Source organism: Bipolaris victoriae (assembly GCF_000527765.1).
Source record: "Bipolaris victoriae FI3 unplaced genomic scaffold scaffold_16, whole genome shotgun sequence".
Classification (NCBI taxonomy): Eukaryota; Fungi; Ascomycota; class Dothideomycetes; order Pleosporales; family Pleosporaceae; genus Bipolaris; species Bipolaris victoriae.
In genome coordinates, this window is record NW_014575376.1 from 23,984 (window position 1) to 41,228 (window position 17,245).

Below are 17,245 nucleotides of genomic sequence, written 5' to 3' on the forward strand. Positions count from 1 at the left end.
GCGTGCGGTGCTCAGTCCCTGGCCGCGGTCAGATGGTCGCCATGTTAAGCGGAGCCTATTCGCCCTTGCCGGTGGACTATTAGGTAAGTCTTTTCCCAGCAATGCAAATGACGAGGGCTAAACTTGGCTGCAAGGTCATACGAGAACCGACTCAAATTCGTGCTTCTCCTGCTTCTCCGGCTGCTCCAACAAGTACCGCTCCTCTGTCCCCAACACCGTTGCCTCTGTCTACGTCAAAGGTATTGCGAATCGGCCCGCCATCTAAACCTTAGCACTCGCCCACTAGCCTCGCCTATACCCTGCATTGCCTGCCTCACGTGTCCCTCCCTCGATTGCACTATCAACCGCTCGACCCCTTGTGTCTGTGTGCGCGTGTGTGCGCCTTAGGGCCCGTCATAGTCTCCCCGCCGAACCCAACAACGGCTTTTTCCAGGTTACCACGGCCCTTACACAAACCCTTATCTCGTCTCCCTCCACTTTGCGCCCAAGACCAACCACCTGCTTCCCCAAACCCCAGCTGACTGACTATACCCGGGGTTCCTCGCGCCTTGGCCCTGCTTTGCCTTGCCATATAGCATCCAACAAGTACTCTTGTTCCGAAATCGCTCTCCTTCTACCCACCTCAGGACCATCCACTCACTTTCTCTTTCCGGACCCGCCAGAGCCTCACCGCCACAACCCTCTTTTTTCCTACCTTACCCTCACCTCCGCCAAAAAAAAACACACGAATGCAAAGGACAGTCGTTACCATCAACAGCAATGGCCGCCAATCGGCGAGCTTCATTCGCGTCGCTGCCGCACTAGGATGGCAGGTACGGGCCCAGATGCGAGACTTGAATGGCATAGTCGCCCGAGAGCTCTCTGAACTCGACAATGTCACCGTCTTCATCGGGGCCCTCGAAGACAAAAAATTTCTCGATGATCTATTCAGAAGCGCTCAGTGCGCTTTCATCAACACCACGCACTGGGGCGACGAGGTTGCCATTGGTCGAGCACTAGCCGATGCCGCAAAAAAAGCCGGAATCCAGCACTACATCTACTCGAGCATGCCCGACCACTCCGTATTTGGCCAAGGCTGGAAGGCACTACCAATGTGGGCTCCAAAATTCACCGTCGAGCAATATGTCCGCCAGATTGGTCTCCCGGCCACCTTTGTCTATTGCGGCGCATACCACAACAACTTTACTGGCCTCGATTTCCCCCTGTTTCGCATGGAACATCAGTATGACGGCAGCTTTGTCTGGCAAGCCCCATTTCACCCAGACCAGCCACTCCCCTGGCTAGATTCGGAGCACGACGTTGGTCCAGCTATATTCCAACTATTTAAGGAAGGTCCACGTAAGTGGAACGGCAAGCGGTAAGCGTGTCCTGCATCTACGTATCTTGGTCCACTTCGTTCGCCCGTTCCCCACAATGGTTCCATCAGGTGGTCTGCCATCACCAGTTGCAAACGTCAAATTTTCCACGGCTTGCGCACCCACTCATGATGCAGCCATGGTTGCATCGAGCTTCCAATATATGCGCCGTCTTTTTTTTCTCTTGCTTTTTGAACAACATGCTGACTAGCTTAGGATACCACTGGCGTTTGCATCCATGACCCCAAGACAAGTCTGCAAGGCTTTTAGTGTCGGCCTCAAGAGACCAGTTCGCTACAAGCGGGGCCCCATAATGATCAACGTTCCCACACCCGCAGGCTACCGGGAGCATCTCGCTGCACTTGAGTACACCCTAGGCGAGAAGGGCGCACCTTACTTTGGACCCGATCTCGAACCGGACGTCCCCGCTGTCGCCCTGTCGCTGTGGGAAGGAAACCGTTCCATGGAGGAGTACGCCCAAGAGGTTTTCCCAGTGGAAGAAGCGGCCAATGGTCTTACTTGGATGGAAGAGGTAGAGACGCCTAGGAGAGAGATTGAAATCGACTTTGAACAGATCAATTGCTGACGACGGACGTCAATGTTTCAGGGCGAACAATTCCAGCAACCCAGCGTCATTCTGGGTTTGAGCGAGCAGCTTAACCAAGCGAGGCTTTAAATTCCTTCGGTTCGACATGTTCCTTAGTTCCAATGGCGTCGGGCGGTTGCATCTCAAAGGCGTCTGACCTCCCTTTTCCTTTGGAGTACCCCGGTAGAAAAGTGGTGCCAATGTGGCCACTGGATGCCTAACACGGAAGTACCGATACCCACTTGATGTTATCTGGCCATCTTGTAACCACACCTGCCTTTTTGTTGGAGCATTGGTGTTTGGGCTTCCTTTTTCAGCATGGGCGGAGTGTACTGCGTTTTTTCCTCAAACGGCGGTGATTTGCATTCCAACAAAAGTTATCCTTTCTTTTTCTAATTCGTATGCCACGAGACGACTGTTCATGAGCATGTTTGCGTAGGGGGGTGCATTTTTAGGTCGGGTTTACAGACGGGAGCTGTAGTCAGCATATGGAAATAGATATTCACAATACGATCCACTCCACGAGAAAATATAGAGGTATATTGAAGAAATGATCCTTGGAAAAAGCAGTGATAGTGAGACGTGTGCCGATACAAGCTGTGTAACTTGCCAAGCATAATGCGGAGTACATAGATCTGTGCTGACATAAGCAATCTCGAATTTCTTGACGCTGAACCCCAATGTTACATGATATCCGACTCCGCACGCCAATGTCAGCCGCAATCCCCTGCACGCGGGCCACCGCCCAACGTGTCGCCTTTCGCGCCATACGATGCAAACGGTATTCAAGCACCGAGACGGTCGTAGTCGACGCCGCTCCCACAACAGCGCCTCCTCCGCCTGCCAAGCGTGAACAGCGATTACCACGAGAGGATCTCAGCCAGCGCCTGCACAGGGCATTGTACCCAGAATACTATGGCGAGAACGGCCAGCCCATTAATGGGGCATTGAAAACACACACAAGGCGGAAACAACCGTCCAAACCCATAAGTGCAAAGTGGGAAGCCGTAATGAAGCAAAAGAACGTAAACCACGCATTGAGTACGCCTCCGCACACCTTTGATAACAAACTCCAATTGCTAACCCCGCCACCCCCTCAGGCCACCAATTCGGCGTCCCAGTCTTTAAGCAATCTGCCCGCAACATCAAGAAAACCTGCCCTCACCCCATTGCCGCCGTCACAGCCACCCAAATCAGCACCCTCGACCCCACCGGCGCCCGCACCCGCCTCTTCGCAAAAGACAACCCAGAATGCGCCCGCGTCGGCGATATTCTGCTCGTCCGCCAACGCTCCGGCGACCCCTTCGCCGGCGTCTGCATCAACATCCGGCGCCGCGGCGCCGACACTGCTATCCTCCTCCGCGGCCAGCTCACGCGTGTGGGTGTGGAGATGTGGTACAAGATTTACAGTCCGCTGGTTGAAGGCATAGAAGTTGTACAACGTGCGGCTAAGCGCGCCAGACGAGCCAGACTCACGTATATGCGCACGGTTAAGCATGATCGCGGTAGTGTGGAGAATGTGGTTAGGATGTATCTGAGGCAGAAGGCCGCGCTGGGGACGGCCGAGGGGCAGAAGAAGAAGGGGGGTGCGGCGGCCATGGCGGGGGGGAAGAAGAAGGTTGGCAGGGGGAAGAAGAGGTAGGTTGGGCTCCTTTGAATCGTGTGGCGGATTTTGTACGGATGTGTACAGTATTGTATCATGGAATCAAGGGCTTGTGCCATGCAAGAAATATGGCTGTGAACTGTGTGTTACGCTATGTCAAATGTATTCAAGTGATTTGAGTGAGATGCTATGTTCGCACTTTACCCCCGTTTTTTTCTGCTTCTTCGAAGATATCATCTTAACATTTGAGCGGTTTATCCGTATCCTCATATTTACGTCCCTTTCGTTTTCACTCTTCTTTCCCTGCCTTCCTCTCTCTCTCTGACACCGAGAATTTTTTTCATGGCTTTATTTGCGTACTCGATGAAGTAAGAAAATGCAGGGGTTTCGGCGCTGTCGGTTGTTTGTACAGTACTTGGGTTTGGTGCTGGTGATTGTGGAGGTGTGAGGTGTAGGTGTATCAATCGCGATTGTCTAAGTTGTGGGATAGGGTAAATTTGGAGATGGTTCTATCCCGGGTTGTTTTGTTTTTCGTTGTGATGTTGGTGGTGTTGGTGGTGGCGGTGGTGGTTTGGCTGGTTGGTGTTATGTTGTGGGCGTCTTGAGCAGAAAGGCGTATAACTGGGGTGAGGTGAGAAGAGGGTTTTTGTTGTGGGTTAGATGTTGTTCTTGGGGTGATTGTTTTGATGTTGTAATTCTTGGTATTTAGAGCATTGTGGTAAAAGAAGATGTAGAAAGAAAACCCATTACGCCACTCCCCATTACCCACTAGATATATGAACTCGAGCCAAATTTCACACACTCAGTTTCTCAAGCCGTTCAATCATCCCATCTAGCTGACATACCACGTCGTTATATACTGCAGACTGCAAGCCCTTGTTGCTCAGCTTGTTTCCGAACCCAAAGTTACACTCGAGACACTTTTGTGCGATTCGCTGATACTCTGGACCCAACGGGGCTGCTCGATCTAGAACAAGTCTACGAGCAGCGAAAACTGGATTGTTCTCATCCATGTTCGTCATCTTTTCCTCAATCGGCGTCCAGTAGGCGATCTCGAGCATTGCAACGCCTAGGAAAAAGAGCGTCGTGTTGTTAATACCGTAACGTGTTTGTTCTGAAATTGTTCCGGTGCCTTGCTGTAGACCCTCCATTTGACCATCTGCTATGGTAGCGGGCCGCGATATCTGTGAGTTGAAGTGTAAAGTCTTGATAGCTTCGACGCTGAACGAAGATCTTGATCCAAGATAGCTGAGATCACCTAGGCGCCATCGCTCAGGGAGCCAGGGGGTGTCGTTGTACTGTAAAGTTGCAACGGCCAGTTTACGTGCTAGTTTCAAGCAATCCTCTGGTTGTAAAGCATCGTACACCTCCTGTCTGAGCGCGTCCTGGATTGTAGATATGGTAGAAGTTGTCGAGTTATTCAGTTGTGGCTTCGCCGTTCTCTCCTTGAGGTAGAAAAGATGCTTGTACATCTGCGCGCTCTCCAAATAGCCAATACATTCCTTTGCCGACTTTAGCAGTCGTGCCTCATAACACTCTCGCAGGTAGTCACAAATACTCTTCATCTTGCAGAGATCAACTCCGAACGTAAATAGCGTACCAGGGACATCTGCGTTGGGTACTTTTGTTGGAAGTGGTGGTGTAGATACGTGAAATTGTACACGCTTAGCCTTTTTCTTTGGAGCCGAGTCTTTCGAAAGATCACAAGATGCCTTCTTCTTCAAACTCTTGGAAGAACTCGAGACGACAGGATTGAGTAGTTCTAGAGCCAATTCGGAGCACATATCAAGACTCTCTTGGACCTTGGGTGTGTTTGGTAGTGTGTCTGCGTATGTACTTGTCGATTGTACGAATAGCCAGATTGTAGATTCTGGTAGTGAGCTGAGGGCGATCAGCGCATACCAACAAGATCCATGCGTAGGCTTACCTAGAACGATCTACACAGCTGGATTCGCGACAAGATATAGCAAGGTCCAAGGTTACATCATGTTTTACATCGGCATCAAGACATAGTTTAGCGTCATGTCCGCAGTGCGTGGGCTGATCGCAACGCCAAACCCCACAAAGAGACTCGTGAAGCTTTCGAGAAACGGTTTGAATGGTCTTGAATCGACCAGGCAATGGGACATGTTGGATACAGACACCTGAAGGAACTTCTTGTTGCTCGATAGCAACAACTTGCGACCGAAGTGAAATTAGCTCACTGTTTCGATCTCGTAGGCTGGTAAGACATTTTTCGTATCTCGACTTGTTAAAAGTAAATTTCAGCGTTTTGCTGAAACGTTTGTAAACTTTTTTGAGAGACTCAGTCTACGACAAGGTTAGCGCGTGATCCTAGTATGCCTGAAGTCAAGACGAACCGGTAACTTCTGGCTCAAAAACGGATCAAAATTTTCTAGTTCTGATGCCATCTTCTCAAGAATTCGACTGATGTATTGGATGATATCCTCACAAACGTCGTAGTTGTCTTGAAGTACTGCCCTCAATTGGTCTTCGGTCTCTTTGTTTACCCACCTTTGGTTACTGTAGTCTTCAAGATCAAGCCTTGTTTGCTTTTTGTTCTGAATCGAACCTAGTAATAACCGTACTTCGTTTAGGAAAACTACCCTTATGGCTTTGAATTCCATAAAAATATCCCCAAGCTCCAGAGTGCAGCGGCGGAATGTGCGTATCTTGTCACATATTATTGAGTAGGACTTGATGACTTCCAAAAGGATAGGCAAAACGCCAACTGCTAGGCCAGTTATTTCCAAACCAGACATCTTCCTGTAGAGTTGAAAAGAAGGAAAAGAGAAGTATGGAACAATAATGTGGCAGGCTGATCGCGGCTGAATAGACGTCTCGCGAAAGCACCTCATCATGCACAGCCCCGCCTACCACACAGCCCCGCTTCAGCCTGATGTGCTGTTGATAAACAGCAAAACAAACTCTCTGAATCTCTCAGTCCACCTAGTTCTGCGTGTGAAACCCCTGAAGCCGAGATTCCATAACTCGGATCATTCTTTTCACCTCCGGGCCTGACAGTTACGAGCGATACTTGACCAATGACTTCAATCGCCTTGAGCTCACGTACAAGTAGGGAAAATATTGAGAGGTGGCAACAGGAGATATCTCCGAAGCCAGAGGGAGACCATGGAATGATAGCCCGCATGCTTGAGACATGCCTCGGGTTGCTTCGAAACTTGATACAACATTCCAGTCCTAAATGGATCACAACACCTGGGAACCGCACGCTTCGGCAAGGCTACGCTACGTTACAACTCTGGGAGCATGGCCATGGAGTAGCTGGAGGAAGACTTGATGATCACCTCAAGCGATCAACGGAAGTTCGACAAGCAACCATCGAGATCCTGATCCATTTGTGCAGACATTTGTTAGATGGTGAGTTAAATACCTATTTATGCGACAGGAAGTACTGATTAGAATAGGAATGTCGAATTTCGTCTTACCGCAGGTGAACGATGCCTCAGTCCGACGTCAGCACACAGCAGCCTCAGAGTTCTATAGTGAATGGAAATGGTACCTGAAAGCTGCCGACGAGAACTCAAGCGAGGATGAAAGCGACAGTGGCGATGATCACGAAGAAGAAGATAGCTTGCCAAGACGAGCAGATGTGATGATTCGCAGAACGAAGACATATGTAAATTGCTTGATGGGTCTTGGTACTGCCTTGGAATGCCCAGCTCCGGATGAATCCCACGACGATGAGCCTGGCGTGGTAGGGGTGGGCCCACGTTTTGCGCACGACTATCACACTGATCTGATACAAACGAAGTACCCAAAGGCTGAAGTACATTTAGTGCAGGTTTTGGGCAAAATCAGCTGGTCACGTTTCTTACGTATGCAACGTGAGCGCGACAACAATACCGCTGCGACGCCTGAGCTACATGGCTTGCTAGCACCCCTTGCTACCAAATCCACTGGCCTTAGTTCTGAATTTCAGGATTCAGGAATTGGCACTTCTCTCGCAAAACCACAGTCATCGTATGCGGAGTCGACTGTATCGTTCATGACAAGCGTACCGGGCGGCGAGCGAGTCCGCATCCCACCGCTGCCAGCAGAAGGGAAAAATGGTCAACCCTTTGAGTGTATCGCGTGCGCAAAACTCGTACGGGCAGAGAACAATCGCGAATGGAGGTATTTCAAACTTCACCGTCCATCAAGCTTGTACTCATTTTGAACAGGAAGCACCTCTTTAGCGATTTGCAACCATATAACTGCTTCTATCGTGAATGCCATTTCAACGCAACCGCATTTACGAACCTTCAAGCTTGGAAGAATCACCTAGAATTCGAGCACAATTTTGGACCTGCATGGGAAGCAGTTGAATGTCCACTCTGTTTGAATCTTACAGCAGATGGAAAGAGCGCCATCTTAACGCATTTTGCGAGACATATGGAAGATGTTGCTCTTTTGGCTCTACCACCAGCTGTAGAACCAGATGCTGAGTCAGACACAAGCAGAGATACACAATTTGATATCAACGAAGTGGTTCCAACGCCCCCAAGGGAGTCGGAACCAGCTCGATCGCCAAGCAAACCCCCCTCATCTCCGCATTTAAATGCGCAACCACGACCACAACCAGATGTTCCACCACTGAACTGGGAGTCAGGAGATTTGCCGAATCTACAGAAGATCAGTAATCTCTTAGATATGGATATCTGCGATTTTGAACAAGACCAGTCGAGATGGGAATCAGATGAATTGCCTGTTAAACAAAAGATCAGGGAACTTTTGGACAAAAAACTCGATGAGCTTGAACAGAAATCTGCAGTTAAAGGATCAGAAGAATGGCAGCATCTTCGGGGGTATGTGGAGGGTATTGAAAAGCTCTTGAGCAAAAAGGTACGCGAGATACGCGAGCGTATGGCAAAAGCTTCAGACTGTGAAGCGGAAGAGTCGCGAAATCAACAGAAATTCAGAGAGCTCTGGGACGAGAAGGGACTCAATGATAGCCAAGAACCGCCGGGCCGTGCTGACTATGTTCGATATCCCATTAAACGAGCCAAGCGGACGTTCGAGGGTGACACTACTATAATGAGCGGCTATCTTCAACTTGAGTCTTTCGCAGGAGGCATATGTCTCGTGGTTGTGGATCAAAATGAGCCTCATAACCAGCTAATAAGAGAGCAGCTAAGCAAGGGCATTGAATGCCGAAGGGCTGGGGAAGCAACACTTCTCTGTACCCAAAAGAATGGAACGGGTCTGTTACTCGATTTCCAAGATCCCAACGACTGTCAATCCGTTTGGATACATATCAAAGAGGCAATAGACGACCCTATACATGCATATCGAATAGATAGTACTGAAGAACCACGCGAGTTGGCTTCTCTGCCGCATACTAACCTTACGACTCCACCAGAACATGCAACAAACTTGTCAAGTATCGCCGGTGGCAATACATTGATACCCTAAATGCCCCCGGCGCCGATCCTGCCCCCGTACCGGCCCTAGTCATGGAAGTTTAGCTCAAATCCCAAATCAGGATCCCTGGATCCAGATGTACAAGACAAAGTATCACCACTTGTCAAAGGGTCGTATGGAACATCAATCCGCAGCTCTCATCTCCGCGCGAAGCAACCTCAGGTGGAGGTCTTTTCATCAAACAAACCTTTTAGCACGCGTCACGACCTCGAGACATTCAAGAACAAAGTTTACAATACAAGGGGAAGTGGTTCTAAAATTACAGAGAAGCAAGCAAACGAAGCTGAAATAGCAGCATATCATGAGCCCAGACTTGGCGCCAAGAATGAGTCAATATCGCTCGAAGAGATCCCTGAGATATCATCTAGTCAATCAAAGGGAAAAAGTCACACTGAATCTGAAATCGGTAGTGGGAGTGGAATACAGCAGCCCTGGACAAGCATGTCTACAGAAAGAGATGTGGTTTGGTTTTGTTCAGATTGCAGACAAGGCTCACATGGCGGATGGTAAAACGTTTGTGTCATGTGCGGTCACCAAAGGTGCCTTGCATGTGTGGAAGAGAAAATAACATTGGGGGCCACCTAAGCTCTCTGTGCGCAAGTTTTCATGTTTCTGATCATGATAGATGGGAGTTATTCTAAATTCAGAATTTCAGTGGCTTATTTGTATGCATTATCAAAGAACGTAAATGTAATGCCTTCGCGCAGCGTGATCGACAACCCTCGCTGCTATTGCAACTTCATAGATTTTAATTCATGTATAAATGTGCCGCATCTTACTAAAAGATTAATCTTTAAAGAGTCCGCGGTACTGATGACATGATAGGACTTAGTGAAATGCGTTAGTTAACATAAAGATTTATCAAGCCATGCTTGCCAAGTCATGTGACAAAAACATGCACTGATCCAGGAATGGTTCGAGAAACGTTCAAGGTTGAATCAAAACTAATTTTCGCTTAGATCTGCAAATGTAAATTTCCCTTGTGTGAAATGCCAATGGTTTCAATGGAGCATATATTCAGAACTTTACAATGGTAAAATTCTGGCCGCTAACCTCATAAGCCAAATATGCAGAGAATGCATGGAGTTCATGAGTGAAAAGTGATCAGGGAGTAGAGAAGACCCATTCGGTAAGGTATCTCTGTAGATGTTGACACGTTACTTAGTAACATTTTGTGATCGAATTCAATGAGTCTAACAAAACAAACCGCTCAAGTACTTATGGTCATCACTACTTACTAATCTTCACTCATAGACTCTCAAACCTCCCCGAAACATTTCTCGAGCTTCCCTACTGCCTATCCTCCAACCACTTCCCCTCCGCGAGACTATCCTCAAATCCCTTCATATCTTCCTCAGCAAGACTGACCAAAACCTCATACGCCGCTGGTTCCCTCCCCTCTATATCCCTCTTCCTAGGCAACACGACGATACCTCCCTCGCTCACCCACGCCGCACGCCGAATAGCAGCGGGCTGGGCATCTGAAGTGCCAGGAATACACCACTCGCGATCGGCGCCCATGTGCTGCCAGCTGGTAATATAGAGATCAGGTCCATTACCGAATTTGAGACAGGATTGGTCGGTTTGGGTGGAGTCCGCGAGGATCTGATTAAATTTCCTGCCAATCCATTTTTCGTCGACGCTGTGGACAGCGTCGTCGACATCTTTAATGAAAGAGGCGAGGTTCTGGATGTTGATTTGGAGGCGGGCGACGCTTATAGTTGGGAGGAGCATGGCGTGCTCTATGTCCTCTTCGAAGTCGGTTTCTACCGACATGTTTTGACATGTGATGCTATTGCCGCTTTGGAAAAGATCCCATGTGGGCATCTTGGAGGCTACTAGGTTTCCTAAGTAGTCAGAGGATGAGAAGGGCCCAGGGAGGTGTTTTCGGAGGTCGATGATGACTGCTAAGGTCGATTTCGTGTTGCCGACCGCGATGAATCCTGGGAGGCGGGCTTGGATGATGTTGGCCCAGACGAGTCCTGCTAGAGAAGCGAAGTGAGATATGTGTTTCTCTGTGTGCTGAGACATGGCTTTGCTGAGGTGAGTGATGACTGAACTTGGGAAGCGAAACATCTTTGTGATGACTTTGTATGGTAGCTCGTGGATGGGATTTGCTGAATGTTGCAGTACCCTTTCAGCCTGTGGATTAGTAGCCTCAACGTTCAACCGTCGTGCAAGGGTAGCGAGATCACCCCTAGCAAGATTGACATCTGTAATATTGTCCGTTGTGATTAGCATTGAGCTGATCTTACTAGGTTTCGTCTCTTGAGTGTACATATTCAAAGATTTCACAGCCGCGCTCCATACCTCTAGGATCCTCGCGTTGCCAGCCCCATCAGTGATAGCGTGGTGAAACCAAACACTCAGGACTAAGCCTCCAGGTATAAATGTTGCGTGGGCAGCAAAAGCAGGGAGTGGACCCCTCTTCAGACTATTCATTCGTTCTGCATATGGGTCATCATCGTCCAGCCCAGGATGGTTTTTAATCAAAGCAGGACAAAAGACCTCTGCAGGAAGGTTCTCTGCTGAGAAATACGTCCTCTCTAGCGTGTTGTAGTGATAATCGGTGTTGATAGCCTCATCTAAGTTTACAGTGAAAACACGGGCCGCTTCTGCTTCTAGATCGATAGGATCGGGAAAGAGTACCTGAAGACAATCACTGGCGATGAACGGCATGTTGATTGTTCCAGCAAGGCAAGGGAATCGCCTTAATACCTCTTTAAAGCCTATGCGGAGTGAATCGATGGCTTCACCTGCGTGTTTTGTGTCAGGGAAAGGGAATACGATATAGTAGCGGCCATATATGCGAATGTGTGATTGTCGGTCGAGGAAGGACAAGTTCAGATTTTTCTCGTTTTCTGACATTCTTGTAGCTGGATTTCAATGTCCGGAGTAATTGCTACTTCTTTTATCGGTCCTAGACCATATCCGGGTAGGTTCAGGGGACGTCCACAGTATGTGTAGTCAATAAATGGGTGAATGCTCTGTTGCTAACAATACTGAGGTAGGAAGATTATATCTATATATTCTTGTCCTTTATGTCATGAAACAAAGCTGAGCGATCGTAACGAACTTAGCTTGTCGCGTTTGTCGCTGTTGACTAACATCGAAACCTTGCAAACAATGTGGTTGTCACTGAAATATACAACACCGCGTTTCCCCGGTGAAAGTGAGCTCTTGATTCAAACTTTTAGTTGACGGGCATCCCCGATTAACCGACAAGCTCTTTCATGTTTCAGATGAGCGACTTCAAAGCACTGGGTTTCGTGTAAGAGTCCACAGTAAAGACTCAGTTTCCGATACGCTCGAGTGCAATCATGTCTGCTTGATCGACGTCTTTGCCCAACACACCAGCTTTCTGCAAGATGCCAACAGTCTTTTCGACGACTCCCTTATCGACGCCCTTTACCTGCTGTGAGAACTTTACAGTCTTCAGCCATTCCCTAGCGTCTTCTTCTGAGTAGTCGAGCTTCGTGATGATAAATTTAACAGCCTCTTCCGTATTTTCCTCAAAGTGCTTGACGCCTTTGTTCAACTTTTCCAGCGCATCCTCCAGCTCTGGCTTGAGTGAGGGCTTGCCGCTGCTCTTTGGTGCGAGCAGATGGTTTGCGGCAACAATCTTCCACGACGACCAGGGAGTGTAGATCTCGCCAATGCGTTTGATCTCCCCGTTATCGTAATAGCGCTTCGAGGTGAAGTGCTCCCACATAAAGAAGTCTGCTGTGCCGCTATTGACGGCATCGCGCAAATTTTTGAACGTGTTGAGTATCTCCACAGGAAACGGAGGGCTATCGGAGGATGTATTCAGCCAGCCCTGCTGGTCTGCCAGCACGAAGCTCATCACATAGCTCCCACTGCCAATCCTCGAAACGCCCACCTTCTTGTCTTTCAAGTCTTGAATACCCTTCAGCTCATCCCTCTTCGCCCCAGTTGAGATGGCCCAGCATAGTGGCGTTTCGACATATGTGCCGACTATTTTGAAGCCTGCGTCTTGCTTGGCAGTTTGTGCTTTGCCTAGCGCTGAGATCCAGCCTTCCGTCAGGCCTACTGCAAGATCAATTTCACCAGCCTGGATGGCAGTGACCATGTGACCGGTGCCAGAAGGAAAGGGAATGAGATCCACATCGAGGCCATAGTGCCTCTTTGCAAACTCTAGTGGGGTGCAAAAGTGCTCTGAGTAGTTAGTAATAAAGCCCTCCATCTCTTCATTGAAGCCTACCGGGCACAAAGCCAGCTCGTAGTGGTGCCATGGTTGTCGCTTTGATGGAGAACCTGCGGAGGGGTTGAGCTCTCGATGCGGCGGGGAACCGTGCGAGGGACAAAGTGCGAAGCATTGCTCTAAACCTCAAGTACGTATCTTGTCAACTGGGATGTTGACTAAATGCCGCGACTTAAGTAACCCAAGCTAAGCCTGAGCATAGGTCCAGGGTTGAGAGGGGTAGTGCCAACCATCAGGTCAGCCCATTTGTGTGCCATCGCGGTGATCAGCTCCAGCAGATCGTTCCGACATCGTTCCGACCAGCGCCGAAACCTTCCTCTATTCGTCACTACCATCACATCGACGCCTGGTCTTGATTACGACGGCGTTCCTACGCATGCTTACTTGGGTGTTGCGGGGATACCCTGTACACCAGCCCAGTGCCTGCCGTTCTATTGGCCCCTCTCTGCAGCACTTTGTGCGATATTTCCACGGCTCAGAACCCAAGCCCAACACCATGGCTTCTAATGGAGATAGGATATCGATTAGAGCAAGGACAGTAGCGGTAGTAGGTGCCGGGCCTTCAGGTGTGATAGCAGCAAAGTACCTGAGAGCCGAGAAGTCATTTGAGAAGGTTGTCTTGTTCGAACAGAGAAATCGACCTGGGGGGATATGGATCTATACTGGCGAGCAGCGAGACGAAAACCTCTTCGATATACCCCAGACCAACCCGAACAAAGACTTTCAGAACCCGGAGTGGCAGCCTAAAGAGAACGTTGCCAATGGGGATGTTGATACAAATGGCACCGACACAGCATTTCATATTCCCTCTTTCTTATCACCAATATACGAGAAACTCGAAACCAACATCCCACGTGGACTAATGGGTTTCCAAGACCTCGACTGGCCATCCGACAGCCAACTCTTCCCCACACACGAAACAGTTCTAAAGTACATAGAAGACTACTCCGCCGACGTCCAAAATCTCGTCCAATACTGCACTCAAGTCACCGATGTCGTACCTGTAGATGCCAACAACCCCACCAGCTCATGGACCGTCACAACCAAAAATCTCCAAACCAACGAGTCCACCTCCGAAATCTACGACGCAGTAGTAGTAGCAAACGGCCACTTCATCGTCCCATCCATCCCATCCATGCCAGGGATCCAAGACTGGGCAGCCCAACACCCAGGTCGAATCACGCACTCAAAATACTACCGCCGCGCCTCAGACTTTACCTCCAAGAAAGTAATCGTAATCGGCAACTCCGCCTCCGGCGCAGACATAAGCGCCCAAATCGCCTCTACCTGTTCCCTCCCCCTCCTCTGGTCCACCCGCTCCCAATCCCTCTTCAGCGCAACCCACGGCGCCGCCTCAGCTGACCAGCGACGCCGCGAGGTACCCCCTATAGCCCGTTTCCTACCGTCAACCCGCGGCGTAGAATTCGCAGACGGAACACAAGCCCACGACATCGACGCCATTGTCTTCGCCACAGGATATTTCTACAGCCTACCATTTCTGGAATCAGTCGAACCTAAATTAATTACAACGGGGGAAAAAGTAAACCATACATTCCAGCACTTATTCTACGCACCGAGACCAAGCTTGTCGTTCCTAGCGCTGAATCAGCGTGTAATCCCTTTTCCCATTGCAGAAGCCCAGGCTGCGGTGCTGGCGCGTGTGTATGCGGGTCGTCTCGATTTACCTCCCCTCGCGACGATGCGTGCCTGGGAACAAAGTATGGAAGAAGAGATGGGTTCAGGTCGAAATTTCCATCTACTGAATTTCCCGAAGGACGGGAAGTATATCAATGAGATGAGTGCTTGGGCGGCTCAGGCGGTGGAGAAAGAAGGGTTGGAAGATGGCGGGAAAGGAAAGAAGCCCCCGGTTTGGAGAGAGTGGCAATTCTGGTGCCGTGAGCATTTTCCGAAGATTAGACAGGCGTTTGGGGCCAGGGGCGAGGAGAGGAAAGAGGTTAGGACGTTGGAGGAGTTGGGGTTTGTGTTTGGAGAGGATAGAGTGGAGGGCGAGAAATAGACATAAATAGATGGGTTAGATAGCACAAACGGTATAGTGTTGGGAAATATGATATACATAAGTGAGCAGGAAATTGCTCTATTGATCCCAGGTTTTTTCGTAATATACTCACGTACCAAACCAATCCCGTATACACAAAACATCTATCAACACGAGCACCCATGTGATGAATAGTAGACTCCCCACCCCCCAACGCCGTGGCTATGCATCCAAATTCAAAAATCCATACCATCTGGATAAAACAAAAGTGGGGGGTTTACTATCTCCTTCCCTTGCCTTGACCGGCACCACCCGCACCGCCGCCCATTCCAGGCATACCACCCATGCCGCCCATCATTTTCATCATAGCACCCATGTCCATGCCGCCCATACCTCCGAGAGCCGAAAGATCCGGCATGCCTCCTCCGCCTCCTCGTCCGCCGCCGAGCATCTTCATCATAGCTCCGAGATCCGGCATACCGCCTCCCGCTCCGCCCATACCCCCTGCGCCACCCATACTCTGCATGCGCTTCTGCATGGCGGCGAGTTGTTGCTGCTTATTTCCACCGCCCATGGCACCCTGTGCCTTTTGCATGTTGGCCATGCCGCCCTTCATCTTCTTTGCCATGCCTGCCATCATACGGTGCTGGGTGAGCAGTTCCTCAACTTCGCGTACTGACGTGCCTGAGCCACGGGCTATACGGGTCATGCGAGTAGGCTGGTCCACAAACATCTTGCCGTCGGATTCGAGTTCCTTTTCTGTCATGCTGTCGCAGATGTAGATCATACGTTTGAGCTTGGCGCCACCCTCTTCGTCGTCCATGCCTCCCATCATGCTGCTTAGTCCAGGAATCATGCCAGCCATCTTGGAGAGAGGACCCATCTTCATGATGTTGGAGAGCTGGTCGCGGAGATCCTTAATGGTGAAGATTCCTTGAGTAATGTGCTTCATTGTGTCCTTTTGATCGAGCTTCAGTGATTGGACGTGCTCGACAAGACCTTGTACGTCGCCCATTCCCAGCAGTTTGGAAACAAAGGCTTGTGGGGCAAAGCGTTCGAGATCCAACATGTGTTCACCATTACCGAGGAAGACAATGGGAGTATGTGTTGCTGCGACTGCAGAGATGGCACCACCACCTGCTGCCGCACCGTCGGTCTTGGTGATAACAATGGCTCCGAAGTCTGCTGCCTCCTTGAAAGCGCGAGCTTGAGATTCAGCAGCCTGACCAATGGTTCCGTCCAGTACCATGATCGTCTGGTCGGGCGTAACAGCGGTCTGAATTTGCACCATCTCATCGAACAGGTCCTTCTCTTGCCTGTGTCTTCCAGAGGTATCCACGATGATGATTTCAAAGCGCTCTTTCTTGAACTTCTCTACACCTTCAGCCGCCACTAATACGGGGTCCGTCTGGGTGTGGCTACCATAGTATGGGATCTTTGCTTTTGTGGCGTTTTGCTTCAACTGATCGAATGCACCGGCACGGAATGTATCTGCGCAGACCAGACATGCCTTGAAGCCTCTTGCCTGGTACCATCTCGCCAGCTTTGTACATGTTGTAGTTTTACCCGCACCCTGGAGACCAACAAACATAATGACGTTTGACTTTCCCTTTCTCGGCTTAAAAGGTTCGGCATGCGGATCAACCATCTTGACGAGCTCATCGAAGACGGCCTTTTGAATGAGGCGCTTCTTGTTGACACCGGGCGCAAGGTGTTTGAAGTCGACGGCGCGCTTTATCGACTGTCGCAGGTTCATGACGAGTTTGACATTGACATCGGCTTCGACGAGGGCGTTAGAGATCTCCTTGACCATGGAATCGAAAGCCTTCCGCATATTAGCCACCTGTTAGGTATTGCTGTTTTGTCAAGTGCGCACCTTCTCATCGAGATTGGGCGACCTCGTGAGGTCTGTGACGGCGGCATTGATACGCCGCCCAAGATCTTGAAGCACCATAGCGGCGGTTGTGTAGGGAAATTATTAGAGAGATGGGGGTGTGAGGCGTGGGGGGTGGTCGGTGATGTTCTCGTGGTGTTCTGTGGGGAATGCAGGCATGGCGGG

General features: G+C 49.8%; 8 protein-coding genes across 8 annotated transcripts; 4 read left to right on the forward strand and 4 right to left on the reverse strand.

The window, feature by feature from the left end:
- Nucleotides 1–728: 728 nt before the first annotated feature.
- On the forward strand, nucleotides 729–1,941 carry COCVIDRAFT_23934 (hypothetical protein; the record flags this gene model as incomplete). Its single annotated transcript, XM_014704234.1, has 2 exons — nucleotides 729–1,357; nucleotides 1,572–1,941. The coding sequence occupies 2 exons, from the start codon at nucleotides 729–731 to the stop codon at nucleotides 1,939–1,941; spliced, it is 999 nt and encodes a 332-aa protein (XP_014559720.1).
- A 710-nt stretch (nucleotides 1,942–2,651) lies between these two features.
- COCVIDRAFT_90813 (hypothetical protein) lies at nucleotides 2,652–3,583 on the forward strand (the record flags this gene model as incomplete). The annotated part of the gene is made up of 2 exons (XM_014704257.1): nucleotides 2,652–2,982; nucleotides 3,042–3,583. 2 exons carry the CDS (start codon nucleotides 2,652–2,654, stop codon nucleotides 3,581–3,583), a joined length of 873 nt encoding a protein of 290 aa, XP_014559743.1.
- Nucleotides 3,584–4,338: 755 nt separating this feature from the next.
- COCVIDRAFT_90810 (hypothetical protein) lies at nucleotides 4,339–6,306 on the reverse strand (the record flags this gene model as incomplete). The annotated part of the gene is made up of 3 exons (XM_014704258.1): nucleotides 4,339–5,425; nucleotides 5,472–5,854; nucleotides 5,905–6,306. The coding sequence occupies 3 exons, from the start codon at nucleotides 6,304–6,306 to the stop codon at nucleotides 4,339–4,341; spliced, it is 1,872 nt and encodes a 623-aa protein (XP_014559744.1).
- Nucleotides 6,307–6,588: 282 nt separating this feature from the next.
- On the forward strand, nucleotides 6,589–8,005 carry COCVIDRAFT_43954 (hypothetical protein; the record flags this gene model as incomplete). The annotated part of the gene is made up of 3 exons (XM_014704259.1): nucleotides 6,589–6,925; nucleotides 6,973–7,681; nucleotides 7,729–8,005. Coding segments are annotated over 3 exons (1,323 nt in total), but the record flags the coding sequence as incomplete, so codon positions are not given.
- A 2,253-nt stretch (nucleotides 8,006–10,258) lies between these two features.
- On the reverse strand, nucleotides 10,259–11,836 carry COCVIDRAFT_90949 (hypothetical protein; the record flags this gene model as incomplete). Its single annotated transcript, XM_014704260.1, has 1 exon — nucleotides 10,259–11,836. The coding sequence occupies one exon, from the start codon at nucleotides 11,834–11,836 to the stop codon at nucleotides 10,259–10,261; it is 1,578 nt and encodes a 525-aa protein (XP_014559746.1).
- A 424-nt stretch (nucleotides 11,837–12,260) lies between these two features.
- On the reverse strand, nucleotides 12,261–13,305 carry COCVIDRAFT_90931 (hypothetical protein; the record flags this gene model as incomplete). The annotated part of the gene is made up of 2 exons (XM_014704261.1): nucleotides 12,261–13,144; nucleotides 13,191–13,305. The coding sequence occupies 2 exons, from the start codon at nucleotides 13,303–13,305 to the stop codon at nucleotides 12,261–12,263; spliced, it is 999 nt and encodes a 332-aa protein (XP_014559747.1).
- A 381-nt stretch (nucleotides 13,306–13,686) lies between these two features.
- On the forward strand, nucleotides 13,687–15,207 carry COCVIDRAFT_35026 (hypothetical protein; the record flags this gene model as incomplete). Its single annotated transcript, XM_014704262.1, has 1 exon — nucleotides 13,687–15,207. One exon carries the CDS (start codon nucleotides 13,687–13,689, stop codon nucleotides 15,205–15,207), a length of 1,521 nt encoding a protein of 506 aa, XP_014559748.1.
- A 259-nt stretch (nucleotides 15,208–15,466) lies between these two features.
- Nucleotides 15,467–17,140, reverse strand: COCVIDRAFT_23941 (hypothetical protein; the record flags this gene model as incomplete). Its single annotated transcript, XM_014704235.1, has 2 exons — nucleotides 15,467–17,011; nucleotides 17,063–17,140. 2 exons carry the CDS (start codon nucleotides 17,138–17,140, stop codon nucleotides 15,467–15,469), a joined length of 1,623 nt encoding a protein of 540 aa, XP_014559721.1.
- Nucleotides 17,141–17,245: the final 105 nt, after the last annotated feature.